Source organism: Pseudorca crassidens, chromosome 14 (assembly GCF_039906515.1).
Source record: "Pseudorca crassidens isolate mPseCra1 chromosome 14, mPseCra1.hap1, whole genome shotgun sequence".
Lineage (NCBI taxonomy): Eukaryota > Metazoa > Chordata > Mammalia > Artiodactyla > Delphinidae > Pseudorca > Pseudorca crassidens.
This window is the reverse complement of record NC_090309.1, coordinates 5,615,298-5,634,105: the sequence shown is the minus strand read 5'-3', so window position 1 is coordinate 5,634,105 and position 18,808 is coordinate 5,615,298. Positions and strand designations below refer to the sequence as shown.

General features: G+C 50.8%; 1 protein-coding gene across 1 annotated transcript in view; it reads left to right on the top strand.

The window, feature by feature from the left end:
- Window positions 1-212: 212 nt before the first annotated feature.
- The window catches only part of IL1R2 (interleukin 1 receptor type 2), a 42,861-nt gene continuing 24,265 nt past the window's right edge, over window positions 213-18,808 (top strand). The window contains exons 1-4 of the mRNA XM_067704070.1: window positions 213-2,083; window positions 3,300-3,446; window positions 3,863-4,002; window positions 4,447-7,996. Of these exons, the coding sequence (XP_067560171.1) occupies window positions 7,983-7,996 (14 nt within the window). The 5' untranslated portion in view covers window positions 213-2,083; window positions 3,300-3,446; window positions 3,863-4,002; window positions 4,447-7,982. The remainder of the gene's footprint in view (window positions 2,084-3,299; window positions 3,447-3,862; window positions 4,003-4,446; window positions 7,997-18,808) is intronic.

Genomic DNA, 18,808 nt, shown 5'->3' with positions numbered 1-18,808 from the left:
TGAATATGTAAATAAAGTGCTTGGAATAGAGTCAGGCGCTTAGGTGCTCTGGGAGAGAGTGGGTCTGATCATGACCCCTCTTCACACTCGCAGAGATGCAGGTGGTGTAGACGCTTACCAAGGGTGTGGTAAGTTGGATTAGGAAGCGAAGTCGGTCTGGACCCAGAGATGGCTCCGGGGGAGGCCAGCGGGGAGACCGGCATCACCCTGTGTGGCTGACTGCACCCGGAGAGCACAGAGCCTGCTCTGGAAAATGACTTTCTCCTTCTGCTTTTTCAAAGAATGGTCTAAGCTGGCGAGGCTTGGATACTCGTCGGGGAGCAGGGGAGGGCTTCAGCCCTTAGTCTTTAACCGGGTGAAATCCCACCACCAGGGCTTCCTCATCTACAAAGGGAGGGGGTGCCCTGGGGGACCCCAAGCGTCTTCCCACTCCAACAGCCTGTGGGTCCATGGATACCCAAGAACAAGGGCAAAACCCACGCTGTTCTGACCAAGCAAGCCCCAATGCATAGTTTGCTTGGTTCTACTAGAATTTGGCCCAAGATGGCCCCAAAGCTTGGGCGGCTCCTCGGGCCTTGTTAGAATGGTCCAGCTGCCTCCTGTCTTTTCAGGGTCTGGAGGAGACAGAACTTGGGACTGTGGAGCCCCTGGCGTTCTAAGATTCCCAGAGGATGAATAGCGGATTGATTGAATCCTACAGAACCCGGCGGATTCCTCTCCCCCCTCACCCGGGGCTGTCATAAAGTCCGGAGGTGGAATTCCTCTGCACCCCTTCCTGGGCTGACTCCTCTGGGTATAGGCCCAGGAGGGTAGGTCAGGGGGGCATGTCTGCCCGTGTGTGACTCTAACACCGTCTTCTTAGTCACTGGGAGAGTGGTCAGGACGCCTGTGGGTCATCTTCCTCTTGAGCCGTTGGTGGGGTGAGGGGTGCTTCCTTGGAGTTTGGGAAGGGGGTCTTGCTTCTCCATTCAGATGCTGGAAAGAAAGGCGTGAACCCGTGATTCAGGTAGGAGACCATTTACTGCCCTACTTGATTCTCAGTCATTGTTTTGAGAAAGACACGAGCTTGAAGTTGTGGGAGAAGGCATGTATTTAACGCCGTGGCAAGTCTGTCAAGTCCACTCCGGAAATGGACCCAGGGTAACGGAGTGTTCTGAATAGAGAAATAATTACGACTTGTTATCAATGCATCATCACTTTATGGTACGGGACTAGTTTTCCTAAGTTAGTAACACGTATTTGCTGTAATTTTGTTTGTTTTTTTACTTAGCAAGCCTTTTGGATACAGATGGGATCAGAACAAACTTCACCCTGGTCCTGTTTCAGTTGCCAGCACTATTGACGCCCCTACTTTTACTGCCTTAATGTAGCCGGATCAAGCCTGAGACATCGCAAGGTGAGGTGCCGCAGACTCTGTGGGCGGGGACTGAATCCAGCAAGAATTGACCTTTGACTCTACCTCGTGGAGGGAATTCCCCTGTGCGGAGGACCTTAGCATCGGTTACTGGTTCCTCAGCATCTCGCTTGTTGTAAATTGACACTCCTTTGTTTACTCCTTCCTTTTTGTCATTTTCCTCCACTAGAACGTGAGTTCTTGGGGCAGGTTTTCAAAAATATATTAGAGACGTGAATATGAATGAATGGGCTGCCGACCCAGACCTTGGTCTTTTCTGAGCTTGGTTGCTGTGAACTGAAGTCAGCTTCCCCTGGTTGACCTGAGTAGATGCTGGCCATTAGATCTGGAAGCTCAGTTGTCTGCGAGGCCCCTTTGATGAAGCCTGGCAACCCCAGGCCTCACCTGTGTCTTCCTTAGGGCCTGTCCTCTGTCAGTGAGCCTTGGAATTTTCTTACTTGTTTGTGTTTTCTCCCTGCGGCAGCCAAAGACAGGGCCCTGGAGGAGGTGAGTGGCCCGAGGCCTCAGGCAGCGGCTCTCAGTGCTGGCAGGCGGCCCACAGACCACAGGGGAACTTGAGAGTATCGCCTGAGCCAGCCCCACGGCTCCCACCTGCACTCCCCAGGTCTCATTGGTGAGAGAGTGGCCTGGCGTGGGCATTTGTCAGACGCCTCTCGTGGGTGCTCAGAGGTGAGAGCCACTGGAATAGCCCTTCCCACATTTTGTCCACATCAGAATCATCTGACGGTGGGGGGCTCGTCAGACCCGAGTTGTTTGCTTCCTCCTCTAGTTTCTGACTCAGTGCTCTGAGGTGGGAGCTTAGAATCTCTGTTTCTTCTTTTGGGGGGCAGATGTGCCACGTGGCTTGAGGGACCTTAGTTCCCTGACCAGGGATCGAACCCGTGCCCCCTGCGCTGGAAGCTCGGAGTCCTAACCACTGGACCGCCAGGGAAGTCCCAGAATCTGCATTTCTAACGAGCTGCCAGGAAGCGCTGCTTTTGTCCGGGCCGCACTTTGAGAACTGCTGCCCCAGGGCTCCGTCACAGCCACCCTGATTCTCGCTGACCCAGGGCTTTCTGCTTCCTGCCCCTGCTGCCCCGCCTCCCCCCTTTCTCCAGCTGGGGGGCTTTTGCTTTGCCTTCTTTACTGGTCTGCCCTTTGCTGAGCTCTGGGTTCGCCCCGACAGGATGTAGAAAAAATTGTTTTTATCCACTTTTGTCAAGCCAAAGGAGATGGGAATGCTTCTAAAGGCGTTCTAAGTGGGGGGGGAAACGGACTCCCCAGATGGGGAACTGTACGCATGGAAGTGGACGCAGTTGAGGGAGGCTGGGGCGTGGGCTCCGGGCTGGCTGGTTTGTGTTTGAGAGGCACACTTACGGGTGAGCCGTTTGGTATCTCTAGGAACGGGCTAGTCCTTGGAGGGGTCAGCGAGGCCCCAGATGTCAAAGCTAGAACACAGACGTGCTTAATAAAAGACTTGGTTAATCCAGGGCGGTTTGCGGAGTAAAGGGGAGGTCTTGGCTCTGAACTTCAGATCCGTTTTAAAGTGTCTTTCCTAAGAGCACTGTCCAGTCCATAAACTATGGATTGGTGTGTCACTGCCCCTTGTCCTCCAGATTCAGCTGGTCTCTCCCATGCCACGTTAGGGGTGACCGTCCCCTTCCTTTTCCTCTCCGGTGGGGTGGGGGTCCCTTGCTCACGGCTCATGAACTGAGGCCAGCTACAGCCGTGTGAGGTCACTGATCCCACACAGGCTCCCTGGTGCAAGTGTAATAGCTCCGGGAGCGCTGGGTGAGGTGGGTGACCGGGAACCGCACGGAATGGTACCTCCTGTGAAAGCTGGAGTGCCAGACCCTGACGGGACATTGAGGAACCCGCATCCTCTTTGTGATTCGCTTCACCCGAGGTCCTCAGCCCAGCAGCCAAATCCTGTGGAGCCTGCCCTTGACCTCCTGCCCTGGGGGCCTGGAGTGTTCTGAAGATGACACATCAGAGTTGGCTCAGCCTGAAGTCTGCATGCCTGTCGGGAGAGTTGGCAGGTGCCCGTGCCCAGGTGCGGTTTTTTACATTACATGACACACGGATGAGAGGGCCGTGGGTGCATCTGGGGCCTGGCGGGGTGATTCAGGAACCATCACTGCTTCCCAGAAGCATGGCGCTTGGGTGTCAGCTGAGCAAATGTTCTGTGTGTCACTGAGATTATTAGAAAGCAGAGAACCATCCCATGACTTAGTGGAAGCTGGGGGCAGGGGCTCTATAGAAGCTGGAGGGGTATCAGGGCCGGAGGAGGTGGGAGGTGTGGGGAGGGCGGCCAGATCTGGAAACTTCGCTTCCCGTCTGGATAGACGGGAAGCCACGGGGACTGTTGGCAGGCACGTCTTCCTGGCCACCCTCGGTGATGGGACATGCGGCTGGTTCTCTGCAGCAGAGTAATACCAACATGAATAATCCTTGCGTTGCTTCTCATAGAAATCAAATCTCTAGGACAAGGAAATGTTGCTGTTTCTCGTTCTAAAGGAATGGAATGTCTCTACACCCCTCCCACCCATGGATAGCATGGTCCCATCTCCACGCGTGGCCTGGCAGTGCCCTGGGAGGTCGGCTTCTAGGTATGTTCTTCTGGACGGGCCATGTCCCCGGCCCAGAGGTGGAGGGTAAGGCAGCGGGAAGCAGGGGCACAGAGAGGGACAGTGGACCTCGAATCAGAGCAGCCTTCTGGAGTCTCCGGAGCCCACGGCAGAGGGAGGGCTTGGTTTGTGGATGCAGGATGCAACGGTGAGTGTGGGCGGGGGGGAATGGGGAGCTCTGCGGCCTTCGGTGGGGAGGCAGTCGGGGCTGGGTGCCCTGGGGACGGGGTGTAGGCATGACACGGGCCCAGCATCCAGCTGGCCTCTGTCCACGCCCCGGGCCCCGTGGGCAGGATGGGGGAGAGTGGGCAGTGGCCGTTAGAGTTCTCATCCCTTCGGGTGTCTCTCACTGGAACCAAGGTTAGGAGGAGGAACGCCAAGGAGGAGCTGGAAAGAACCGAATACTGAACAGAGTCTCTCCTGCAGCTCTGGAATGCTCTGTGCACGCTCTCTACGCCACGCCGTCTAGACGGCCTTGACCTTGAGGTGTGTCGGGCACTGCGCTCTTCCGATCCACACTTGTGCAGACCCATTCCCGACACTCTGTAGCATCGTCAGGCACAGACTCTGAGAACGGGAAAGGAATCTTCGAGCTCGTCAAGGCTGAATATAACAGTCCCCTAAGCACCCCAGACTCCTCCCTGGAACCTGTGGTTTGGGTACCTTATACGGCAAAAGGGGTTTTACAGGCGTGATTAAGTTGTGGATTTTCAGGTGGGAAGACTCTCCTGGATTATTCGGGGGGGCCCCACATAGAGTCACGAGAGTCCTCCTAGGACAAGAAGGTCAAAGAAAAAAGGCCACGTGCTGATGGAAGCCCGGGGGAAGAAAGGGCAATGTGCTGGGGGCCGCAGTCAAAGAATTGAGGACAAACTCTAGGACATGGAAAAGGTAAGAGAAGGATTGTCCCCTGGAGCCTTCAGAAGGACCTCAGCACCGCCAACACCTTGACTGTAGCCCCTTGAGACCATGTCAGACCTCTGACCCCCAGAACTGTAAGAGGATCAGGTGGTATTGTTTTAAGCTATTGTTGGTGGTAATTTGTTACAGCAGCAAAAGGAAACTAATACAGAAGTCATTGACCTCAGCCCTCTCTTTTTACAGCTGAGGAGACTGAAGCCCATTTGTGGTAGATACTTTCCTTTTTAGTTTGCTAATTTGTAAGTCGTTTATGAGAAGGGAATGATTTTTCTCCTGCCTCCGTGAATAAGACCAAGTTTTTCCTGTAATTGTCCTGTTGACGAGAGCAGGCCTTAGAATTTTCAGTTTTATGGGGTCTGGTTGCTGTATTGATTCTATAGGTTCGATGACCATATTTTCTTGAATCAAAATGAAAGAACTCTGATCTGATACGTATGAGTGGGCTTATGGGGATAATGAGACAGAGGCTATTCCGTAAAACCAGGGACAAATAGCCCGCGCTGTAATACATGGCGTAGTGGCCAACCCATGCCTTCCTGGCCGCCAGCTCCCGTCTCACCTCCCACACCCTCTGCCTCCACAGCACAAGGAAGGAAAGGGGGTGGAAATCTTGACACAGGGTTTTCAGAGGATGCTGCTGCTGATTTCTGAACCAGGACAGACTTTGAAAAGTCCTCCTGAGTCTAAAAAACGAAGACTCATTGCTTCAACCCTTGCAATAGACATCCTGGGCGACCTTCACCTCAAACCTCAGAGGATTTCGAGATACTACGGAACATTCTGTGCTTTGTTTATTTCCCATCAGTTGGTGGAGAAATTGAACCAATGCACTGGTGACAGTGGGAACAGGTCAGTGTAGGCCCTGGAGGGGAAGGAGGGTGCAGAAAATGTAGCCCTGGAGATATTGCAGGATCGGTTCCAGGCCACCACAATAATGCGAATATCGCAATAAAGTGAGTCACATGGAGTTTTTGGTTTCCCCATGTATATAAAAGTAATGTTTACACTCTACTGTAACCTATCGAGCATGCAATAGCATTATGTGTAAAAAAGTACATACCTTAGTTAAAAAATACTTTATTGCTAAAAAATGCTAACCATCACCTGAGCCTTCAGTGTGTCCTAACCTTTTTGCAATCATGTCAAAGATCCCAGATCATCATCACAATTACAGTAATAATGAAAATGTTTGAAGTATTTGGAGAATTACCAAAATGTGAAACAGACACGAAGTGAGCAAACGCTAATGGAAAAATGATGCCAGTAGGCTTGCAGAGAGCTCGGTTGCCACGAACCTTCAATGTGTAATAAATGCAGAATCTGCAAATGGCAATAAAGCAAAGCCCAGTAAACCGAGGTCAGCCTGCACTGCTGCAGGCCGGGGGACTCGTTCTTGGGTGGCTGTGAGTCTGAGGCGTTAGTTATTGAAAGGACGATTCAAAGATTCGAACAATTCCTGTGGCTTGAGGATCAAGGTTTCCCACAGAAAAAGCTGAGGTTATGTAAATTCCTCTTCATGGATCACAAGATCAGCAGTTACCCTTCAGCAGGGCCAAAGGCACATTGCACGATTTCACTTCCTTTCTTTGGCTCTATTAATGTGGGCTGTCCTGTGCTATTTAGTGACTAGGATCTCAACCAAGGCAGGTCAGCTGGATTAATGTGTTTGGTGGACTACAGAGACCGTGTGGAGAGGACTCAGTTATTGACATGCCCTTCATCCTGGGATGACGATGGTATTTGGTGAGATTTACCTGCTTGGGTGAATTCACACCCTTGAAACTTCCTTGGCTTGACCCCAGATGTATAGCTCACTCTACAGTCTTACCATGTCAAAATTATGGAACAGAAACAAATATTCCCCCTTCAACTGGTCCTTGGAAAAAGAATAAACACAGATACAAGGTAACATTTACTCTTTGCCCAATAAACTCCTTTTGGGGCTATTTCCAGCTTCCATAAGAACCTCCTCATGAAGTTATACACACACTCAGTTAATCCAGTGAACTCACCTGTGGTCCCCCTATGTGCCTGGACCTCAGTTTCATCTCCTGGAAACTGGAGAATGGATTTGACCATCTCTAGGTTTCCATCTTGCTTCAGCATTGTTTTTCTCAGATATTATTTATCCATCTGAGTTGTGACCCTTGAAAGTTACCTTCCTTGTTAGCAAAAGGATAAAACTAATGCCGGCGGGCCCTTCTGACTGTGAGCCATTCGCTCTGGGTATGAAATTCCTAAGATTTCTCTAAAAGAGTTTCTGTATCTGCCTTTTCACCTGTAAGAGCCTCAGTATCTGAATAAATCAGACAGAAGATGTCATTAAGGTTGGTAACAGGGATTTTTAAGGACATTTGGAAAAGTCCTTCCTCTCCATCCAACAGCAGGGGTCCAGGCTCACCCCCTGGGGCTCCGTCCTCTCTAGCTCCACGGGGAGCTCCCTGAGGGGGAGAGGCACATTCAGTATCACCTTTGGGGCTGCTGGGTGGTTAGGAGACACTGGTTTTGTACAGACATGAATTTCCATCTCTATTCAGTTAGCCAAATCCCACCCACTATAATAAATACTTAGAGAATCACCCCCTTCCTTTGCTAACAACTAAACACCACGTAAGACTGGCAGTGGGGGTCTCCTAACCCTAGAAGGACTTCATTGGGGGCGGGAAACGGCACATACCTCGCTGGTTAAAGCCCCAGAGTCCTTTTCTCTTTAATGGGGCCGTGGTTGGGCAAAATACACATCACTTTAAAACCACCTCACAGCTGGAAGTATGTAACTTTTAGCGAGTCACAAAAAATAGGGAAACTTACACAGGGTTTCTCTGGTCACTTCCCCATCTGAGTGATCACGCAGCCGGCGCTACAGCTGAGACGGCGCTCCCAGCGAGGAGGGGAAAGGTGTGTTCACAGCCACCCGGGTGGAGGAGTGACACAAGCCCGATTGGGAAATCCCTGGACGTATAAATTCCTGCCAGACCGCTGAGCTCCCACTGAAGGTGAAAGGCCTAGCAGCCATCCCAGGAGACAGCACCAGGCGAACGATGCAGAGCTGCAGGTACGAGGGGACAAGGGCGGGGGGGCGGTTGACCTGGGAGCCAGGACACCTGGGCTCCATCACTTCTGGAGGGCACCTCAGGAGGCTTTCCTGATGGCTCCAGACCCCCGGCGCCTCCTCCGTGTGACTTTCCTCATCTCTGTGACCTTCTTCACCTGTGTGAAGGTGACCTTGACCTTTGGGGGCTTCAGATTCTCTGTCAAAAAAGGGGCTGGATTGGAGGATTTCTAGGGACCTTCTCTGATTGGACGTGACCGGCACAACTGCTGTGGAATCAGTGAGAGGAAAGGAATCGCTGAGAGGGTTTGTGTCCAGCTCAGGGGAGGCTGTGCCTCTGAGGCTTCCACTGAGTTTAGAAGCTTTCCTCTTTGGAAGGATCGTGGGACGCTTTCTAAAGTATGAGAAACACTTCCAATGCCTGAGCTCCCCGTGCTGGCTGGTCACCAACCCTCACAACCGTCTTGGAGGAGCAGCAGGCAGAGTGTGGCTAAGTGTGAGTCCCAGAGGCTAAAGCGTCCGGGTTCTAGTCCAGCTGTGCCTGTTACTGGCTGTGTGATGTCACGCACCTGTTCCTATAGTAACTGTCTTTTAAAAATCCTGTTCTCCAGTGAAAAAGTATCACTGACTAGAGATGGTCCACCAGTAATCAACCACCAGGAAGTGTTAAGCTTATCTTTATCCCTTCCTTCATTCCTGTGAAGTAATAATAAAACTGGGTGCGATTCTTTAAAGAAATCATTTTTACCCGCGATTATAATTAAGTAACCCACGCAGTTTATCTTCACCCTCCTGGCGCCTCGGTCTCCCCATCTGTACACCGTGGTGCTGATGGAGAGGCTCACAGGTGGAGGGAAGGGCGTATGAATCCGAATCACACGGAGTTTTAGCGCAATGCTGGGCTCACGGGGCTGCTACCTAAATGGTCCAGCGGTTAAGACTCTGCGCTTCCAACGCAGGGGGTGTGGGTTTGATCCCTGGTCGGGGAACTAAGATCCCACATGCTGCACGGCACGACCGAGAAAAAAAAAAGCTTGCTCTCTGTATTAGATGCCCTCCCTCTCGACTCCCACTCCCCTTTGGAGACCGTGCCTCTTCCTGGCGCCCAGCTCCCTCGGGAGCCCCTGGTCCCATTCTTCCCTAATGCCGTGTGATGCTATTCGGGGCTTGTCATCCTTCTGATTTCCTCTCCTGTAAACGGAGGCGGTTGAGTGACTTGACCTTCTGAGTCCCTCCGGCAGCTCGATGTCAGCGGTGGGATGCTGGGGCATCCCTCCCGGCAGCCCATCCTGCACCCCCACCCCGCTCACCCTTCCCTGAGCACCCCCTCCCCAAGAGAGCGGGGGTCCCTCTTCACCAGCTCGAAAAGGGGGGCTCCTCCTACATGCACGGTAGAAGGGGCACTTCCCCTCAAACCTCATTACAGTTTGCCCATATTTTAATTGTATGTTCCACTTTCTAGCCTGTGTGGTTATCGTAACAGGCAAGAAAGGGAGCTTGGTCGGGGTCGTGGGACTGTGAGGATGGTCCCCGCACCATTTGTTGCCAGCCGGCCCGGGACGCCGCCCCACCTTTCCACACCTGCCACAGCCCTTCCCCTCAATATCCCCACTCCGACCGCACCCTCAAAGCCCAATTGTTTGACAGTCGACACCTGAGTGATCGGGTCGCACAGACCCTAGGGTAGCAGTCTAGTGACAACACAGCTGGAGCAGCGCGAGTGTATAGTGTCGGGTGGTCTTTTTATGTCACCATCACCTGCTCTCTCTATGGGGACACTTGATCGTGACTGTCTCCAATCAGTGGTTCTCAGACGTCAGCCTGCGTCAGCATCACCTGAAGGATTTACTAAAATGGATGGCTGAGCCCACTCGGAATTTTGGATTCAGTAGATGTAGGGCAGGAGGGGCTGAGGACTTGCCCTTCGAATGAGTTCCCAGGTGATGCTGAGGCTACCGGTCTGGGAGAAACACTCCCTTAGGAGATGAGAGGAGGTTTCATGTCCAGAAGCAAATCAGCAGGAATAAGTGAGTACCTCAGAGTCTGAAACTAGACCTCAGCTTCCCACCAATTTTGTTCTCTACCCATGAAGGACTGCTGCTTAAAGAAGGAAGGGAGAAGGCAGCAAAAAGATGAAAGGGACGTGGAAGCTTCTGTGACCAGCTGATGAGCCAGACCCGGTGGGGTCACAGGAAAAATAGTGATGGGGGCGATGTTGGTCTTCCAGAATCTTCGAGTCCCTGCTCCGGTGTTCTTAACCTGGTTGAGCATTAAAATCACCTGGAAAGCTTTAAAAACAATCTCCGTACCTGGGACCAATTACGTCAGGAACTTGGGGGTTTGGGGCCCAGGCAGCAGTCGTTTTTAAAGCTTCCCGGGCAATTCTGATGTGCAGCTAGGGCTGGGATCCACTGCTCTATTCTACCTCTTATACTCCTCCCTGTTCCACTTCTATAAACTATTTAGGGACTTCTTTCTCCCTGCAGAGCCTGTGTTCTAAACCTGTCATGTATCTGATGCTTCTCGTTAGATAAATGGGCATTTGATCAGTAGCGTGAGAATCTGTATGAAACTCCATCTGAACGTTTCTGGAGCGTACGTTAGTTAAGAACCTCTGTTGCATTTTGAGCACAAATAATTCCCTAAACACACGAGGTAAGTTGTGGCACTTGATTGTGGGCCAAAGGAGGCCAGTTTAAAACCTGGATATTATCTTGCTATGTGACTTGGACATAGAAGTTTGTTTCTGGACGTTAGTTTCATTCATCTGATGAAATGGATGGATTAGAGAACAGGGGTTCTTTGCTATTTTAAAGAATTTCTGGGAAGTATTCCACTCAAATTTTATTTATTTATTTATTTTTTATATTTATTTTTGGCTGTGTTGGGTCTTCGTTTCTGTGCGAGGGCTTTCTCTAGTTGCGGCGAGCGGGGGCCGCTCTTCATCGCGGGGCGCGGGCCTCTCACTATCGTGGCCTCTCTTGTTTCGGAGCACAGGCTCCAGACGCACAGGCTCAGTAGTTGTGGCTCACGGGCCCAGCCGCTCCGCAGCATGTGGGATCTTCCCGGACCGGGGCACGAACCCGTGTCCCCTGCATTGGCAGGCGGACTCTCAACCACTGTGCCACCAGGGAAGCCCTCAAATTTTTCATGAAATGTCAAGAGGAAATTTAAGAATGCTTGGACTTAACTGGGGATTGCTAACCTGAGTGTATTCAGGGGCCAGGCAGTAAGTCAAATGTGTGAGGCTGTGAGTGACAGGGCCTATGACCCGCTGGAATGAGTTTGTCCCTCGGAAAAGACATTCAGTGAAAAATAACACCACCACCCAAGCTGAAAAAATGCATATCCACAAGTTGAACAGGGCTGTGACCCCCAGTTTGTGATTCCCAGATTAGCTTTGACTCTTTGTGACAATCTGATCACATCACCCCTAAGTTAAAGGGATGAGGGCCGAGTCCTGGCCCCATCACTTCTATTTGTATTTCCTTGGAGGAGTTATTTAACTTCTGTGAGCTCAGTGTCTTTATCTCTAAAACAAAAATAATAATATCTAGTTTGTAAAGTATTGGGAAAATTAAAAGAAATCATGCATGTCAAGACTTTGCCCAGTGCCTGGCACATGGTGGATGTTCAATAAGTGTTAGTTATCCTCACCATCCTCACCATCCTCACCATCCTCACCATCATCCCCATCATCATCATCACCATCACCACCACCATCATCACCGTCATCATCATCACCATCACCACCACATCATCACCATCATCACCATCATCATCACCATCACCATCATCACCATCATCACCATCACCACCACCATCATCACCATCACCATCACCATCATCATCAGATTATGAGGTTCTGACCTCAAAATTTCAGGAACCACCCTGAGAGGGCTGGGGTGATCCGGGTACAGGGATTTAATAGTGTCCCCGCTTTTAGTCCCCGTGGGTATCTGCCTACTTTATTTAAGAATGAGCCAGTCCTTACGATCAATGCTTCTCAAATCACCTGGGGGTCTTGTTAAAAAGCAGATGGTTCTGATTCCCTAGTTCTGGGGTGGGGCCTGAGGTTTTGCATTTCTCACAAGTGATGTCCATGGTTCTGGTCCAGGGACCACACTTTGAGTAGGAAGGCTTTAGAATATTCGAGACGAGGTTTTCTTACTTGGGAGCAAGGAAGTCAATGTATGGCTTTGGATGTGTCCTGAATTTTCTAGAGCTAGTATTCATCAGCATGTTTTCTTAACTGTCTGTGGTTGGCAGAATTCTAAGGTGCCCCCCACTGAGCATGCCTTGTGCAGCCCCTCCCCTTGAATGAGGGTGGGTAATATAAACAGGATGGGATGGCATTCCCATGATTAGGTTACCTTATACAGCAAAGGCGAGGGAATTTTGCAGATGTATTTTAGGTCCCCGGTCAGTTGATGTGAAGTTAATCAAAAGGAAGACCATCCTGGGTGTTCCCGGCACAACCAGCTGGGCTCTTTAAAAGAGGGTCCAGGGGTCAGAGTCAGGAGGTCAGAGAGATGTGAAGTAGGTGGTCGATTGGCCCTGAGGAAACAAACTGTCCCGTTTTATGGAGGGGGCCCCGGGGCAGGAAACAGTGGTGGCCTCTAGTTGCTGAGAGTGGCCTTGGCTGACAGCCAGCAAGAAAGTGGGCACCTCAGTTGTATAATAACCTAAGAGATGAATTCTACCATGGCCCCAGGGACGTGGGACAGGACCCCAAGCTTTGATGTCCACCCGTGGGACCCGGAGCAGAGTCCATCCAAGCAGAGGCCGACCTTGGGCCCACAGTGATGGGAGCTAATAACGGGGCTTGGTTTCAAGTCACTGGGTTTGTGGTCCTTTGCTCCAGGGCAACAGAAAACGAACACAGTGTCCTTATTCTTCTCTTTGATTGCTGTGCATGTACCCTCCGGGTTCCACTGCACGATAACCTACAACATCTCAGTAGCTTAATCCATCACCTCGCTCACGTCACATCACTGTCTCGGGGCAGCTGTGTCAGACCGTGACGGCCCCTCACAGCTACCTGAGGCCATTTTCAAAAGAGAATTTTGTAGACTACCTGTCTGCCTCAGATTGTTTTGACACAAGTGCTGGTGTGGAAAATCTGTGGAAGAGCAAAGCGTTTCTTAATGGGACTTTCTGGGTCTGTGGAAAACCCAGTCAGTCTGGGATGTCTTCAGGCTAATGACTGGGGTTTCCTGTGCCCAGGGATTTCCCCACACCCTATGACTCAAAATCGCTTGGGCTTCCTATCGTGGTTGGCTTTCTTGGTTTTTTATCTGCTCTTGTGGCCATGTTGGGCCCAGGGCTGGGGAAAATTGTGCCTTCTGTGACCCTCAGAGGACGAGCCATTCCAGGTGGACATATTTTCCAGGGAGTGAAAGATGATCTTTCAAAGCATAAAAAGAAAATCTCATCTGTTCTGACAACTTAATTTTGGGAAGAACTATTTCTAAAATATATGTATCGTGGTGCAAATTTGTAGTCACTGCAACTCGATGTCACAAAAATGTGCCTTTAATAACTTTTCTAGTAAGAATCTCGTTTGGCTCCTGAGGCCTCCTTCCAGGAGGAAAGGGGGATTTAAGCTGCCGGTCCATGTCGTTCCAGTCTAGGCTGGTCCAGCTCTGCCTCTCTTGGATTTATTTGGTCTCTTTCGGGTAGATGCTCAGCCTCTTAGAGTTTCTGACTTTGCCACCTACTTCTAGCAAGGAGTCTGAGAACTGGGGAAGCCATGTCCCCAGGGCATGGTGGGGGGGGCGGCTGGCCCACACTCGCTGGCCTGGGGGGGTCTTCACGGGTTTCCATGGAGGTGTTCCTGGACCTGGCTGGTCACGCAGTGTCCTGCTACATCGGCTGCTGCGGTTCCTGGCTGGGAAAGCCGGGGTCTGGTCTTTCAGGGGAGGCAGAGCCGGTGCAATGGCTGATGTGGCCCCACTGTGCCCCTTGCTGGCTCCACGGTCCTCTGCATCCCTTGGCCATGGCCTCACTTCTCCCCTGGCTTAGACTGGCCACCTGTGCAGGTGGTAGCCCAAATATTTACCAACCCGCACGGCAGGAGTACCAACCAGTCAGAACAGGTGCTACCCTATGTTGCTAGACCATGAGGATCTCAGGGGAGCCCCTGGAAAGGTAGAGGGTGGAGAGTTCAGGGCTTAAGTGGGTGGTTATTTGCCAACTGGTAAAGACATGTTTCCACAGTTGGCCACACTGCTCCTTAGGGACTGGATGTCCTGCATCCTCTAGGTCACCTGTCCATCATGGCAGCCCCATATCAGCTCAGATCTCAGTTTAGCCCCCCCTTCTCCACTGGAAGCACAGGGGAGATCTGAATCTCCTCCCAATCAGCAAAGAACTGAGGCCAGCAGGGAGCTAACCCTAGCATCCCTCTACCTGAATAGGCCATGCCATTATCTCCATCCTTCCCCAGAGCCCCCATCTGGGCAATGGCTCCTTACTTTACCCTGGTGGGATTCCTCTAGGGACCCAATTTGAAAGCAGAGAAAAAGGCCCTCAGCTTTCAGCTTTCCCCTCTCTTCTACCCTCTGTCTCTTTGCACTCAGGTTTTCAGCCCAGAAGTGGGGGCAGAACGCGTTTTCCCTACTTAGACGTCCCGTATGTCACATCCACTTCCTTCTCTCCTTTCCAAGGAGGCCTTTGCTCTTCCCCTTTCTTGGGGCCATAGTGGCTGAAGACTCAGAGGCAACGAGCAGGGAAATACACTGGAAGGTAATTAGCATGTTAGCCTCATCACATACATTATGCACTGTCGCATCCTCGAGAAAGAAGATCCTGTGCAAAATTTCAACTGTTCTTCACGATTCAGGGAAATCATTACGGACATCACCTGTTTTGTGCTGGAACACCTGGATACCCTCAGTAGGACACAGAGAGGTGGAGGGGACCGTTTGTGTCTGCTCTTAAAGGCCTCTGATTGCTGTGCTCTTTGGTTCTTGCATCTGTCTCAGTAGTTTTTCTTCTCTGTTATTGGGTAATTGGCTGCCACGTCTTTGTGGGTGTGTTTTCCCAGATCAGCTCTCTCCCTCTTTCTGATTTGCTGCCTCTTCTCTGCTTCTGATAGAACATTCTGGTCACCTATCACTGCATAACAAACTGCCCAGGAATTGAGTGGCTTACGGCAAACATTTTATTGTAACTCACATACTCCACAGGTCGTGAATTTGAGAGGGGCTTAGCTGGGCAGATCTTTTGCTCCATGTGTTTCACTTGAAATCAATCAGTGGTACTCAGCTGGTGAGTGGACTCATCTGGGGAGCCTAAGATGCTTCACTCTGGGGAGCCTAAGATGCTTCACTCATATGGCTGGGGCTGGGCTGGGACGGGCGGCCTGACCCCCTACATGTAGCCTCCCTCCCAGCAGGTCTCAGGGCAGTTGGACAGTTCACACGGTGACTGGCGTCTCCCAGAGCCAGCGTCCCAAGGAAGCCAGGTGGAAGCTGTGTGGCCTTTTCTGACTTAGCTTCAGTGTTCGCTCAGCACCATTCTGTTGGTTAGACTTAAGTCACAGTTGGCCCACATTCAAGGGACCCCTTGACAAGTTGGACTCCACCTTTTAAAAAAAATATTTATTTATTTATTTTGGCTGCGTCAGGTCTTACTTGTGGCACGTGGGATCTTTCATTGCGGTGCACAGGCTCTTCCTTGCAGTGCACAGGCTTCTCTCTAGTTGTGGCACGCCGGTTCAGTGCTTGCAGTGCGTGGGCTCTCTAGCTGTGGCACGTGGGCGCCAGAGCGCGCGGGCTTAGTTGCCCCACGGTATGCGGGATCCAGTTCCCTGACCAGGGATTGAACCCGTGTCCCCTGCATTGGAAGGCAGATTCTTAACTACTGCACCACCAGGGAAGTCCCTGGACTCCACTTTTGATGGCAGAGTAGCCTGGTCACATAACAGAAAACAATAGGGAGATATTGTTGTGGCCATCTTTACAAAATACGATCTGCCCCTCTGAGAAGCAATAGTCACATTCATACGAATAAAGAGACAGGTTCTGCAAGAGAGCTTCACCTTTCTTCTGTGAGTCAGATAGACATGACTTGGTGCCAGGATCAAATTGACTATCTTTCAGCCGTTCAGGATTTTTTTGTCCTGGTTTCTTTTAACTGTGTTATATTTTAGATGGTCATGTTTTCTGGATAACTGATCATTTCAATATCTGCGACATTTATTACTCTCAGATTACAAGGGTTGAAAGCAACATTCATTTCAAGGGGTGTGCATCTGCTCATAACCAGTCTCCTGTCCTATGCCAGCACGGGGCGTCCAGATACTAGTTAACATTCCCCAGTGAGCAGCCCCACAGAGCTGAAACTCCAGTACCCGGGACAACTCAGGAGTCTTGAGTCCTGGTTTGGCCAGTTGCTAGCTATGGGACCTTAAGCTGGTGAGTTGATCCAATTCAGTGGTTATCTGACTGAGCCCCTGAGTTGGCGCTTTAGAAATTAAAGGTGAGCCCAGGAATGAAGCCTAAACTCAAGGTCAGACTGACCTTGACCCTAGGATTTTACACCTGGGAGGGACCTGGGAGTTTCTGGCAGCCCAAAGCTTTATTTTGGAGATGAAGAAACTGTGACCCAGGTTGGGTAAGTGGCTCAGTGGTTTGCCTACGATCACATAGCAATAGCTAATGGATAAGTGAGGACAGGAATCCAGCTTCAATCTCCCGTTCTGTGTGTGCTTAAAAACTCTTGTGCTAAGATGTCTGAATGAAAGCGTTAGCATCCCATAATAGGCCTCGAATGTGGGTGTGTTTATGACTGTGTGTTTGCAATTTAAGCACACTTCTATAATATGGGCGTATGCACACAGGCTCATTGATTCCTTTAGGTGAATTTGCACACCTCTCTAGAATAGCACCTGGTGAGCTATTAGCTGTGCTGTTGACTAGGACACCAGAACGTTCTCTGGCTGTGTGTTGGAGAGGCAGAATGCAGACTGTGGAAGCTCTGACTTCTCACTCAGGTCTGCCAGATGTGTGCGCCTGAGCAAATTACTTGCCTCCCCAAGATTCTGGGTCTACTTCTGGGAGATGCTGAAGAGAGCGACCTGTTGTCGAGGGCTTTCTCTGCGTCAGCACTGTGCTGCCCTCTTTATATAGCAGATGCCCTCCTGTGATGCACGTCACGCTGCAGCCACTTTACAGACTAGCAGACCGAGCCTCACGGAGGCACTGAACCCTCCGCCTAGCCCAGAAGGAAGGGAGGATTGACACTCGCTCTGCCAGACTCTGAGGGCCATGTTGTTCCCACGGCGCTCTCCTGTGTAGACTCCCTAACCCTCAGGACTCTTGGAAGATGCAGAAGGACTTCTTCTGAGCTGCCCCAGGGGGGAATCTGGCCAGTGAGTGGAACTTAGGGGGAGGAGAAGCTGCATCCTAAAATGACAGAAGTTTCTGATCATGAGTGGTTTCCAAGACTACAAGTGTCCATCTTACAAGGGGCAAGCGTGGCCGTCTATGGAGGATGCTGGTTTGGGTGGGCTGCTAAACTTAATGGCTCCTGGAGTCCCCTCTAGGTCCAGGTACTGATGCTCCTGCAGAGCTGAGGACCAGTACCGAGAATGTGGACTGCGTAAACTCAGGCTTACATCCTACTTGACGATTCCATTAGCTCTGCGACCTTGGGTGACCTACTGAATGTGTCTGAGTTGGTTTCCGTTGCTTCGTGTTTATGATGGGGTTGACACGCTCTACCAGACCCACGGCCTTTGCCCTCTGGAGTTGTTCAGAGCGATGAATCCCTGTCACACAAACATCAGGCTGGGAGAATTTGAAGCTTGGTGGATTCGTACCGTGGCTGCCGAGGGTCTCACGCATCGAGCTTCCCTGTCTGTCCTGTTGGGGAAGGATGGCGACTGTTCTGAGCTAGAGGAGTGATCTTGTTGGGGGTTGGCCTGCGGGAGGGGCTGATGCAGGAGGAAGGTGACGGAAGGGTCTTTGCTTGATGGTCCAGCCCGTCGGGGGCTCTGAATGACTTGGGCTCGCTGGGAATGCAAGGTGTGACTGGAGGATCTGACGGAGACGGAGCGTGAGCTGGGCTGATTTGCTGAATCTCTTGGTTAAGGGTTCCTGGGGCAGAAGCTGGTCAAGTTCAAAAGGTTTGACAGCGAAAGGGTGATTTTATTTATTTTTTATTTAAAAAAATTATTATTGATGTAGAGTTGATTTACAATGTTGATTTAGTTTCAGGTGTACAGCAAAGTGAATCAGTTATACATATACATGTATCCCCTCTTTTTTAGATTTTGTTCCCTGAGAGGTCATTACAGAGTACTGAGCAGAGCTCCCTGCGCTGTACAGCAGGTCCTTATTAGTTATCTATTTTGTATATAGTAGTGTGTGTCAATCCCAATCTCCCAATTTATCCCTCCCGTCTCCTGATAACCATAAGTTTGTTTTCTACATCTGTGACTCTATTTCTGTTTTATAGCTAAGTTCATTGGGAAAGGGTGATTTTTTTTTTTAACATCCTTATTGGAGTATAATTGCTTTACAGTGGTGTGTTAGTTTCTGCTGTATAACAAAGTGAATCAGTTATACATATACATATATCCCCATATCTCTTCCCTCTTGCGTCTCCCTCCCACCCTCCCTATCCCACCCCTCTAGGTGGTCACAAAGCACCGAGCTGACCTCCCTGTGCTATGCGGCTGCTTCCCACTAGCTACCTATTTTACATTTGGTAGTGTATATATGTCCGTGCCACTTTCTCACCTCATCCCAACTTCCCCTTCCCCCTCCCTGTGTCCTCAAGTCCATTCTCTACGTCTGCGTCTTTATT